Genomic DNA, 13,458 nt, shown 5'->3' on the forward strand with positions numbered 1-13,458 from the left:
TGTGATTCTACAATATGCTAGTATGTAAAGTAGAACAGGTCCAAAACCAGAGAATTAAATACCCCATCTTAATGTATTTCTGTAATCCCACATTTAGGGCACTCCTCTAAGATGCGGGAGATGTTTCTCCAAACCCACAATCAATATGATGGCTTTCCTGGGTTCCCCTGCAGCTTAGTATCACCTCCGAGGAAAATTCAGCAGCAAGCGACCCAGTATGGGGGAGGCTTTCTCATTCCCTTCCCCCCAACCATATGTCCCTGCTGATTTCCTTATACCAGGAAGAGCAGCTGTCTGACCTCATGGCAAGCCAGTTCAAGGAGCTAAGAGGCAGAAAAAAAACCACTTCTTTCTGTTGGTTTAGCTGCCCCTGGATTACCACGGGGCCAGACAAATGCCCAGTGCAAGCACATGGACGCAGCCAACGCAAGAAGCAAAAGCAACTGCATCTTCCAGCAAGCGTCAGCACTAGAACAGTTTAACTGAAATGGCAGGCATTTAATTCTCCCCTTGTACAGCACAGAAACCTAGATACTTACCTGGTTTTACATAGTGCTTGAGAGTTCAAGATAGATGCAGTAGCACAATGTTCCCTTTGTGGCTCTGACTTTTAGGCTTCTGCTAAATAAGGCCTAATTGATAAAGATAGTGACTAAACTGAAATATGCCATCTGTTTATGTAAGTGATAGAAATCATAACATAAAGAAAATATAATGTATCTCACTTCTAAAATGTGGTGACATGTAGCAATTTCAGATACATTTTTCAGTATTTTATGCATGTATTTTTCTAAAAGCTTTTCTTACAGCATGCAAATGCTCTTTTCAATTTGGGCACAGTAGATAGAGAAGTAATATGCTTATGATGGGGTGTCTGCCTTTGATTTCACATTAAAAAACAAGTTAATTCTTACATAATCAAAATAAAAGTTTTTATTCCATTCATGATATTTCTGATTGGGTATTCTATTTTCCCAAATACTTATTCCATGTACAGAAACGTAAACCATAAATACAATGTAAGAGCAGCAAAACAAAACACACCCACTCAAAACAGAAGCAGGGAGAACTTCTTTGTTCTCTTCACTTCAGTGTCCTTCCAAGGAATAGCTGTAATCAGCCTGTCTGCCAAATTGATGCACAAAGTCCAGAAGGGGGAACACTGAGCCCCATCCCACTTTGGGATTCATACTGATGAAATCATCCAAGTTCATCTTGCAGTCTAAAAGAGGACCGGAAAAGGGAAATATTTAAGTTCCTGATGCAGCTTCTGTAGAACAGGTATACCTCTGTCAAGAAAATTCCCGAGAAACCCTCTTTGACAGTTCAGTTCAAAATAGCGAAGAGTTCATAGCACACTTGCCGAGCAGCAGTCCAGCAAGATTCTGCAAAGTGTATGGTGCTACGAAAACATCTGTTTCCAGTCTCTGAAATGTTGCTTTTGCCCGTGATCCCTCTCTCTGCCCACAGCAATAACCACATTACCGGATCAGTAAGAATCCTTAGTCTTTAGAAACCAGTATGCGTAAGAAAGAGTAAGATTTCTCCCTGCAACAGCAGCCTAGAAGGGTTGAGTAGTGTCAGAGAACTGGAGTGCAAGTAACAACACAGGGAACTGCAATGCAACAGGTGCTTGTAGTCTCCCTACATCCACGCAAATCTGATTACTCAAGGGTGGGGGAGATACTATTCCCCCACTAAGTTCTAAACCAAAGTCAACTGAGTCAGCTTTTGCACTGACTACAGAGGAACTGGATGAGAGCAGCAGTCAGAACTGGAAGTAGCTTAGTGTCTCTCAGAAGCGACTAGCCCCCTGGCAAACCTACAATTTTCTACTTCCCAGGCTACTGTATTTGCTCTCTCTCCAACCCTGAACTTTGTCCTTGCTGTACACCAGCCCAACTGCAAGGAAACATCTGATGTAACCCAGCCTCGAGGGATACTAAAGCAAAAACGGGCACAAACCTAGGCTGGGGGCAAATGCTTTTTCTTTTTTTTTAAATCCTGAATCACTGAATGAATTCAGAGGCAAAAAGTTAACTGCCATAGTTTCAAGAGAACAGTAAGCATGACTGCTCTGTGCCAGGAGTTTGGTCTGCTCTGATCCCCACAGAGGAGGTAGAAACCCTTCTGTCCTGTTCATGGATCCCAGAGAGCTTGGTGCAAAGTGCTGCTGTGCAGTTTTGGGTTTAGGTGCCTTATACATCCTTTTTTCTGGAGCTGGCCTAGGACAAGCTTTGCTGACTCAGAACCATGCTGATCAGAGGTTCCCAATTCCTCAGCCTATTCATCTCTGACTACAAACATCCGTGGGCTTCTTGTTTTATGTCCTCACTGATGATCTGCGCAAATATCTTTTAAAAAGCCCATTAAAAGAAAACTGGAAGGGAATGAGTTTAAAGAATAGAGTGGGAGAGCCATTGGATTTTCCTGTTATAGCTTTCCTGCACTTATTTTAACATGGATGATTCATGTGTGCATTTAAGGATTAAGAATCAAACAAGAGTAGGCTCTAATGAATGGATTATAAAATCCATAGGATGGAATTTGCTTCAGCTGCAAAAAAGCTTGTGTAATTAGGCTTACCATTATGGACAGCATGAGCGAGGAAGGGAAGACGATGTTCGGGAATCCCAGACCCAGGAGTCCCAGCCATAATGCAGCCCCCGAAGCCCTCTGCACCACATCTACACTAGGGCACAGCTTTGTGATTTGCCTAATCCCCTCCTCTCACCACTTCTGATGTCTGGACACTAACTCTTTTCTTCCTAACCCATTTGGGCTCTCCACATGGAAAACCCTTCTGTCCAGCCAAGCATGGTCACTGCTGAAGTGAACCTAGCAGAACTGGGCCAATTTCTGCCTGACTATGTGGGAATTTAAAATAGCACATGCCCAGCAATTTGCTGTTGTAGCTCAATAACACTTAGCATCAGGTAACACCTCTTGCCTTGCTGGTATCCTGGTAAGCCTGTTTTCCAATTCCCAACTTGTCTTTTTCTTCCAGATGCTTTTGTTTTAAACTTAGTGTGATTCCTCACATAGTTTAAGATTTGCAAGATTAATAACCCCCTGCTTTATGTGCACTAAGCATAGTAGAATAATAATTTCTTAAAACTGTTATGTGAATGGTAAAGAAGCCCAAAGGGCATTGTTCCAGCAGAGTTACAAACACAGTTGCGGTTGTTGGCAACCTGGAAGTTGCTGTCACAGTATCTGTAGGAAAAGATTTCTCTTAAATTCAAAAGGATTGTGGCAAAGCATAACACAGTCCATCAGAGAAGTTTAATGAAATGAAAATTTTTTTTAACAAAACAAACAAGAATGCTCCTGTGAGGAAAGAAATTTCCCTGTGAAGGAACAAATTTTTCACACTGAGGGTGGTGAAACAGTGGCACAGGTTGCCCAGAGAGCTCGTAGATGCCCCATCCCTGGAAACATTCTAGGTCAGGTTGGACAGGGCTCTGAACAACCTGGTCGAGTTGAAGATGTCCCTACTCACTGCAGGGTGACGGGACTAGATGGTCTTTAAAGGTCCCTTCCAACACAAACTATTCTGTGATTCTGTGAAGAGCAGATGGTCTAAGAACCGGTCAGTAGATGGCACTGAAGCAGTATGAGAGCTACCCACAGGAAAAAACATAGTGAGACCTCTCCCGTTTTATTCAGGTAGTAACAGCCTCTCAGTGCCTCTTACTCCCGTGCTGTATCTGAAGGCCATGCATGTTATGTTAGACCTTACAGCTTTAGGAAACAGCTTGGCAAAAAATGCATGAGAACACCACAAAGTCCTCTTCCTGAAGCAGATGAAGAGTGACAAACAGCAGAATTTACAAGAGACACATCTGGATGCCTCAGTTGACAAACCAAGAGGATTTCCCTACAAAAGCAGAGGAACATGCTTTATATAACACACAAGGTCAAGAGCAGCAGGTTTTTTTGGGGGTTTGTTTTTTTTAAAGATTTACATTACACTTGCAGTCCTCCTCAGGTGCTGTGGCTATTATACTAGCTTGCATTTGTGCATGCTCAGAGCTAATTTCCCTCTTTGACTAAACCCACTTTGTTACATACATACACACACTGTCAATGAGACTTAGCATTCTGGGATTCTTTCATAATTTTATTTTTTTTAATCACATCTGACACTTTTGCCCTGAGCAGCAACAAAGGAAAAGGCCATGCACTATCCGATGGCATTGTTAGCCACGATACTTGTGGCTTCTGCCAACAGTAGATAGAAAGCAAGGTTTCAGCCAAGCCTCAGCTTAGCTCACAGACCTTAGACTAGCTCTGCGTAACAGCAGCTGCCGAAGGGCTGCTGGAGGTGAGCAAGTCTGAGACAAAGCCTCCAAGATCAGCTCTGCTGCTACCTAACCTTGGGGACACATAAAATACTTAGAAAGTTGGTCTCTTCAGAGACTTGCATAGGTGTTTACAGTTCTCTTCAGATCCCCCTCCCTCCCTGAGCAGGGAGAGAAGTATTTTTTGCAGGCAGAGTCAGAAAGGCTGTTACTACTCTGAGCTGGAGGGTGCTGTCCCCACAGCTGAGACATAACTGACTGTGCAAACTATCTTGGTCTATCTCAGTGTAAAACACAGCTGGTCACCTTAAATAGTCTTTCACAGAAAGTGGTGTGAAAGCTTATTTCAATAAGCCACTCACAGAATTTAAATACTTCTATGCTTAGATGTACTTTTACTGGATTTATCCTGACTTGATTCTTTACTTCCACAAAAGCTCATGAAGTAAGGACCTAACTTGACAGACTGGAGTTTTACTCCCAAATGAAAGGAGCAGAAGGTTCCCATGAAGTACATATGAGCTACTTATATCTGTATCAGTGGTTCTTTTTTGCTTTCACTAGGATCCTATCACCACTTCAGAGAGGCGACAGAAAGGGGACAGAAAGAAACTGCAGGTATCTGCCTGGCCTCTGTCTAGTAGTTTGCTTATTACATAGATGTGTCATACACAGTGCCTCCAGAATTTCTCAGCTGTCCTGCTCATGCTCTTCAAAACAACATAAACAACCCAAACAAGTAATCACTTATGACTAGCAGTGATTTTAATAATAATAAAAAGAACAAAAAGCCTTTACAAATCAATCCTGTCAGTGCGCTACTAAACAGCTAGGGAGAACTGAAATTCAAAACAATGCTTCTCAGTGTTAGAGCTGATGATAACAGTTGTATGTAAGCCGTAAGACCATCTGTTCTGAGTAATTTTGAAATGCAGTGTGCAAGCTGTATTTTACATAGGCTTGCAGTAAGGAAGGCTGATCTCATCAGGACTCAAACTAAGCAGAATCAGACCTCATTATTTTGTGGAGAGCAGACTTAGAAAACGGCAGGCTGGGCTCACCAGTCCTAGAACGATGAATCTGTGCCCCAAATTGTATCTTCTTAATTTTTATTATTTGAACAAATTACTAGACTCGCCCCTGTTTTGTTTCAACAGGAGGCCAGTGGCAACCAGGCGGGCCAGGGGAATCTGCTGCAGCTCAGGTATGCTTATTCCAGCAGAGCTGCTTTGAGGATAGGGCTGGGTGAGAAGGCACCAGGCACCCAGTTTGATTAGCCAGCTTCTCCTGACACGCACAGCAGCAGAGCAGGACAGAGGCCAGGGCAATACCAATAAGAAACAGAGGCTTAGCTCTGGGAAGCGGCTAGAGCAGAGCCAGTTGCAAGAGGCTAACTCTTAGCATGTGAGTTCTGATGAGACATTGAGGAGTTTGAGGTTGGTTTGGGGTTGTTTGTTTTGCTGGTGTTTTTTTGGTTTTTTTGTTTTTTTTTAAAAAAAGCTAAGGTTCTTTTAAAAAAATCACCAAGTTCCAGCTTCAATTTTTTTTTTTAAAGCATGGACTGGAATTTATGACTCAAGATAGCTTATTTTAGACACTTCCTTTTGCAACTCTATGAGCAGCACAAATACAGTTTAAGAATTATTCCTTTTGAGTCAGTAGTAGGAAAAAAATAAAATACTTAATTGGTTACTGATAGAGATTCCTTGAGTCAATTCCAAAAGGAATTTCATGGTCATTTAAACATCTCCTGGTATACTTCATAAAAAAGGATCACTGGCCCTGCTATCCTGTCCTAGCTCCACATTGGGTCCTTACTAAAAGCTTTAAAACCTAGTGGGATAAGAAGAGTGGTGTATATGAGTGTAACTAATATGCTTTAACACATAGCAAATTGTATCAAACAATAGTACCAGAGTGACAATTATCTTTAAGTACCAAGAGTTCATGGGCACATTTCTTTTTAGCAGCACAATGCTCATACATTAAAAGAGAGACTGATACATTTTTGTTGGTTTTTTTTCAGTCTTCAAACATTTGTTTAACATCAAGGATGACATATAGCAGACATAATATAAAAACCTTGTATGCCTTTGTAATCATCTTCTCAAGGAACCTGGCTACTCCAAATGACAGCAAAATAATTACAATGACACTCTAATCTAAATGCACCTCACATAAATTAATACTAAAACAATATGTGGTCCTATCTGTCAGCCATTAAATCGTAGTCACCGCTAACACGACATGTAAGCATTTTAATCTTATGCAAACACAAATTAACACGGAGAGCAGAGTACTCTATCTAAGTGAAACGTAAGGGAGAAAACAGTTATCTGCAGCGGAATTTGGCATGGACATGAGCATTATTACCCCAGGCTCTTTTATGATAACAAAAGGTCTGCCTCCCAATTTTCCATCAAGTTTAAAATAAGGTGCTTTTATGTCTGATAAAACTGTGCTGAGACATTACTTTACCAGTACCTAAAAGAAGAGAATTACCAGTTCCACTTTGTTGACAGCAATGCTTTCTAAACCTGTATGTTGGCCTGCGGAACACGTGCTCATCTACGGAACCGCATCACTGAAACACAGGACTTGGATTCAGCTAAAAGTTAAAGCACATGCTTGTTCCGTAACAGTGAAACCCAGACTCCTTGCTGACTTACAGCACTGTGCACATTAAAGCACACATCATTATAAGGTATCTCAAGTGAATACAGGGAAGACAAAAAATAATGCAGGAGAAACTGGTATGGAACGAAAGACAACTTGAAGTAGACATCCTAGATCTGATCCAGTTTCCTCCTGTTCTGACCCAGATCTTGAAGCTACCTAAATGAATGACCTTACACCTTCACTGGGTGCAAGGCAACCAGTTTCCTTCACCTGCAACATTCGTCCAGCTGACCAGGAGACCAGAGCACAGGAACACAGAGACAGAATACTGTGTCCAGAGGGGAACATCAAGTTGTTTGGGACTGGAGAACATCATATTCAAGGAGTGGTTGAGAGAAATGGGCCTGTTCAGTCTTAAACAGAGAAGATGAAGGGGAGACCTTACTGCTGTCTACATCCACCTGCTCAGAGGATGCAAAGAAAATGGAGCCAGAGCCTTCTTGGAGGAGCCTGGCGACAGGACAAGAAGCAAAAAAATCAAGTTGGAACATGGGAAATTTTGATTACATACTAGGATTTTTTTTTTTTTTTTTTTTTTTTTTTTTTTTTAAAACCACACCATGACAGTGGTCAAATGTTGGAACAGATTGCCCAGAAAAGAATCTCCATCCCTGGAGGGGTTCAAGACTAAACTGAACAGGGCCCTAAGGAACCCGTTTTGAGCCGGTGTTGGACTGGATGACATAAGGATGTTTCTTTCAGCATGGCAAAGAAATAAAGTGTACGAGGAATGAGGATCTACGTATCTTTCATTATCCACCAACATCAGAGACAATCTGGAGGTCGGTTGAGATCATATAGCTGCTGCTCATCAGTGAGGTAAAGCTCAGCCAAGCAAGACAGATAAGGGGAGAGTTACAGGGTTTGCAGCTATGGAGTCATTCACTACAACTGGAGGTACATGTACACATCTGCAACTGTTTGAGTCATTCTATAACTTACTATCCACAAATAATGTTTTCCACTCTTTTGAATAGAACTTTCACCTACATGGTCTGGCCTGACCTATGTTCCTCACACTTTCATTCTCTCTCAACTATCACAACACTAACGTTCCCACAGGCGAAAAGTCCTGATCACCCAGGAGGCTCCAGTTAACAGTGAACCATGAATTGCAGTTCAGGCCTTCTCCACTCACTACACTACCTTTGTGTAAAACTTTACTGGCGATAAGGACCAAGACATAGAATTTAAGGTGCTTCATAACATGGATTGTCTAGAAGACACCTACAGCTTCACAATGAAGACTACATCTGCACTCCTGTCCATGTTCATAATTCATTTATACTCCAGCGTGAAACACCAAGCTTCCTCCGAAGCCAAAGCAAACACTGAGAATTTACTTCCCAGAAACTTAAAACCACAATAAACTTGGACATAAATAAAAAACAGGTTTCTTTGATCCTGCCTTATCTAACATAATACATAGCAGTACTACATTATTAAAAAAGCAACAAAACCAAACATGCAGAGCAGTAACATGAAAACTCTTTCAAAGCAAAACTTCACCACACTTTTCTCCATCTGGGAAGAAAATGAGAGAACAAACACATGGCACATGTTAGCCAGCTTGCCAAGCACAATAAGCTGAAATACTGCGTGATAAGAATGGTTTAAGCAGCTCTACAGAATTGAAGAGATGGCAAGTCTTTACTTCTCTGCTTGGCCCAGAGGCTATTATCTAGATGATCATTTAGAGAGGCTTAAGGCGTGGGGAAAAATTTGCTGACTTGCCAGTTTGCCTCAAAGTGTCCTCAGGTCCATTCACCTGGTAGAGAAACCTCAAACACCTCATGCAGGCAAGCCCAGCATGCTAAGCAGAGCCTGCAAACATCCTCCTGCCAAAATAACCTGCTCTGGCAGGATGAGACTTGCCAGCTGAAGTGTGGTATAACCAGTGTGTTAAAAATCACTTTGTGACCCTAAGCAAATTATTTGGCTTCTTTGCTTCAGTTCTCTGCTGTAACAAGAGAACAGTATTACTTACCTCTCATTCTCTGCTCAGTTTATGAAGATTGGTAATTAATGTTTGATAAAGCTAAATGCCAGGAGGCATGCTAGACTTCACTTGTTTAGAAAAGGAAGTGCCAAATGCTTCATAGGCCTATTATTTTTTCCATATGAAATAAGCTAGCTGGATGCGCTTCCGGACACATGTTACAGAAGAATATTTTCCTTGTCTGCATCTTGGACTATGCCATTCAACACCGTAAGCAGGAAAAAGGACCTCTGTCAGCTTACCTGCAGTTTCAATGCAAGGGTATGAAGGAGGAGGTTTCTGCCATTTCCCGTTTGCATCTTTCATATGAGACCTGTCTGAAGCAAATGTCTTCAAGTACAAATCTGCTCGAATCATTCTGATTTTCCTAAATAATAATGCAAAATTGTATCAAAAGGTGTGTGTATACAATACCGCATTGGTTACTTAGAACAAGAGCCCCTTCCTCTCATCAAGGAGCATTCATTTCATTAAATACATAAATCAGCAATTTTGTGCCAAGCAGTTAACAAGAAACTAAAGTAGGAAAGAAAAGGGCTTTTTATGACTAAGGTAAAGAGCTTTAGAAAAATAACGCAGTGCATTTATTTTACCAGAATATAGCAAAAAACTTCCATCACTATACATCCACAAAGAGAACTTCAACTTTGACTTCACAAAAGAACATTCATGGTCTTTACTTTTACATAATCACCTGCGAAATTCTGGATGAAGGCTGTCATCCAGCCTAAAAGCCTCCACACTGTACAGGTCAAATGGACACGGAAATGGCAACACGGTGTCAAGATCATAAATGAAGTTCTGCTCCCCGCTGGAAACATGAAGTAGAATAACATGGTAGTCCTGGGAAAGAAGGGTAATTGCCACTAGTTAAACAGCTGTTAATGAGAAACTGGCAAAGGGAGCAAAACAAAAGCTTCCTAAAAGCAGAAGCTACAGATCCTTTCTTTAAACCCTGCTTTCTGTTCTTGAAGTATTAAGCCTGTAACACTTCTGGCACCAGGAGAGAGTTTTCCTAACAACCGTCTCGCCCATCGTGCCTTTCAAGAAACCTTCGTCTGGACAGCTGAACTAAAGTATACACTACTCCTAATAAAATAGCAAATTTCTTTCATGTCCCACACCAAAACAGAAAAGTTGAGTAGGATAAGCATTTTTGGCTTAGACCCAATCCAGGTCTAAGGTCACAACAATATACGATGGTAGCTTAACACTAAAATTATCTAGTGATCTCTTCTAATAAGAAATGTACCCGTTGCAGTAACATGGTCTGTGGATTTGGGTGCCAAGTGTTTAGCTGTCAGAAGCAGCTAAAAAAAATTGGCTTGCAACTGAAAAAGCAGCAAACAGCTCAGATCAAGAGGACCATAGGAGTAAGACAAATTCCTATAGTAGCTCTTGAAGGTGGGAAAACACACCTGTGGGTACTATATCACACTTTTTCAAGGTTTTGTCAACTTAGACAAACACAAACAACAATTTTGACAAAACAAGGTGTCCTGGTTTCAGGTCAAAATAGACAACTATTTTCTCTTTGACACTTGGGTTCTGAGGTGGTTTTATTTCTTAACTTGTAAGAAATGGAAGTGTGAGGAAATTGGTTACTTATGTTAGGTGTCAGGTATGTACACTGCTGTTTTCCAAAGTTGAATTGAAGGTAGCTGTTAACAGCTTACTAATGTTTTCATTAAACCCACTCATAAAAGAAGTTTGAAGCACTGCCTTTTGACACTTCCAATATTAAACAAAGCCACAAAGGGATTGGAATGAAAAAGATCTTGGGCAAGCTATTTTGCCAGAGCAATATACATATGCAACTGTAAGCAACAATATTTACAAGAATCTGTTGCAGAGTATAAAAAAAAATAAACTACAAGCTTTACATATCAAATGATCCACTGACACACTGAAGTTAAAACACCTTTCAATCCATGAATTTTTATGAGAAATCCACATTCTGAAGTGGCCTTTCTCCTATTCCTTTTTAGATCATAACACTTACATATCTTTTTAAGATACAAATTATACAAATATACCAGTATTTTGGGAGAAAATAAATGATTCAGAAAACCCAGAACTTTAGAAGTTTGCAATTATTTTGTAGAATTTCAGAAACAGAAATTGACACAAGAAATAAGAGTTTTTTCCATGCCAGATAACTGAAGTCTGTAATGATACGTATTTGAAAGGAATTATGTAGTGGCAGTTACTGAATTACGTTAATTAATCAAATGACATTCCTAAGCCACTATTTATGTGTCAGTTTAATTGCTGACACCTGGACTTAGTGCTTATATTTTCCTACCCTCTGCCAGGCCTACATGGCTCTTTTCATCTGTCTGCTTCTTACAGGTACAGACATCTACTTAGAATTCTACAAAGCTGGTAGCCTCAACAATACTCAGACAATAATTTTCACAAATCTGTTGCATACTCTTACCAATGTTAAGGTTTGTCACCTGTAGATTTTACTGAGTGTCTTGCTGTTAATTTAATATGAACGGTAAAAAGGAGCATCGGACTTAGGCTCTTTATAAATCTGTTGTAAAAGAATAATAAATATTAACACAAAACTATAGAATGATTGAGGAGGTTGGACCTCTGGAGGTCATTTGGTCCACCCACGTGCTCAGGCAGGGACATCTAGAGCCAGCTGACCCGGGCCGTCTCCAGACAGCTTTTGGGTTATCTCCAAGGATGGAGACTCCACAACCTCTCTCAGCAACCTGCTCCAGTGCTCCATCACCCTCACAGTAAAAAAGCATTCCTTTATGTTCAGATGGAACATAAACGTAACGGTTTGTTACAGTGAAGATGGCTGATGCTGTCCATGTCTAATCCTGAGCTATCAACTACAGAAGCACACAGTCGAAATTACTGACACAGAGAAAGAACAGAATCCCTTACCCAGACAACAGGCTCATCTCCACGTCCTGATTTCTGCTTCCAGAGTGGAATCTGAAAGTTTTAAGTGAATAAAACTTTTCAGATTAATTGGTTATTTCTTTGCTAACCTATCCACTTCATCAGCTTACATCTGTACTGCAGTCAGAAAATTTTCTCTAGTTTCTATCTTTCAGGAGCATGGAGTTGGAGATACTATTCTGGACCACATTCTCCTAAACTGACAGATTACAGGGAAGAATTGCTCCACAGCTCACAGGGACACGGTGCCTCTTCCCATGGGCCTGAATGCTAGAATCCTAAAGGACCACACGTTCAGCACGCCTCTGAACCAAAGTGAGCTGCAAAAGGGTTTTGGATCATGTCTCACTTATGGGTTGGGCTGGGGCCTAAAAGCCCGGGACCACGTCTCACCTACACCGGGCTGCAGTCCAAAGGCCCTGGATCACGTCTCACCTACATCGGGCTATGGTCCAAAGGCCCGAATCTCTCCACAGCTGCGTTCAGATCACACCTCATCGACTCACCATCCTCCTATCATTAGATATGAAAACAGCATAAAATTCTTCTAAAGGGTATCGATCTTGACTCCTGATGTAGTCACAGAGTTTCCAAACGTTTTCTTCGCTGTAAAAGACAAGAACTCATTATCCCCGCCCCCCCAACTTCGTTTCTAGCCAACAGAAGCGAGCCAAAAGGCGATGCCTGCTGGAACGTCGCCCAGCGCGAACTCCAGCTGCGGCCAGGGGCTCCCCAGGCCTCACGCCCGTTTAAGATAAGCCTGACGCGACTGGCGATTATCGCTCGCGACTCCCGCCGCCCCGGCGGCCCTTACCAGTAGCAGCTGGTGTAGGCGCAAGCGGGGCGGGGCGGCACCGCCGCCTCGTAAGCAGCCGCCGGCCGCGCCATGGCCGGCCTCGGCGGGGGACGAGGGCGGCGCAGGAAGCGTAGAGCGCGGCGGGAGCCACCGGCTACGCCTTCCCCAAGGAAACACGGCCGTGCAGTGGGACAGCCATCCCGGCTGGCCTCAGGCACTCCCTGGACACCGCCGGGGCCGCGGCCAGGGCTGCGGGCAGTACGCCCAGGGATCCCGCAGGCGGCGTGCGACAAGACGCGAAGCCTCCACCGCTGAGTGGGAGAGCGGCCCCTTTAAGCGGCGACCCCGGCGGCCCCGCCCCCTGTCGGCGGGAAGCGGCGGAGGGGCGGGCGCAGCGCGTGTCGCCGAGCCAATCCCGCGCCGGCAAAACAACTTGCTCCAACTTTTACCCGCCAAAAATATCGAATAGGCCGCAGGGCGAACAGTGTTCATCCGCCGCCTCGGCCGGGACTAGCTGCCGGAAGGAAAACCGGCCGCGGGGAGAGCGTGCGCCGCCGGCCTCCGCGAGGGCGGGCAGCGCGGCGGCGGAGTGGGTGCGGCCCTCGGGGCGGGCGGCGAGCAGTCGGAAGGCAGGCGGTCGGAGGGCAGGCAGGCGGCGAGGCGGAGGGATCCGGGGAAGGGCGGTGATCCAGCGGCACGCGGGTTGTGGCGGCAGGATCGGGCGCGGGGCCGGTGCCCGCCCCCACCGCCCCGCC

General features: G+C 43.3%; 1 protein-coding gene across 1 annotated transcript; it reads right to left on the bottom strand.

The window, feature by feature from the left end:
• Positions 1-1,088: 1,088 nt before the first annotated feature.
• Positions 1,089-12,795, bottom strand: NTAQ1 (N-terminal glutamine amidase 1; the record flags this gene model as incomplete). The annotated part of the gene is made up of 6 exons (XM_082015063.1): positions 1,089-1,222; positions 9,225-9,349; positions 9,677-9,825; positions 11,890-11,940; positions 12,414-12,513; positions 12,722-12,795. The coding sequence occupies 6 exons, from the start codon at positions 12,793-12,795 to the stop codon at positions 1,089-1,091; spliced, it is 633 nt and encodes a 210-aa protein (XP_081871189.1).
• Positions 12,796-13,458: the final 663 nt, after the last annotated feature.

The sequence above is a fragment of the Phaethon aethereus genome (genome assembly GCF_964289735.1).
Source record: "Phaethon aethereus genome assembly, chromosome: 2".
NCBI classification, from domain to species: domain Eukaryota; kingdom Metazoa; phylum Chordata; class Aves; order Phaethontiformes; family Phaethontidae; genus Phaethon; species Phaethon aethereus.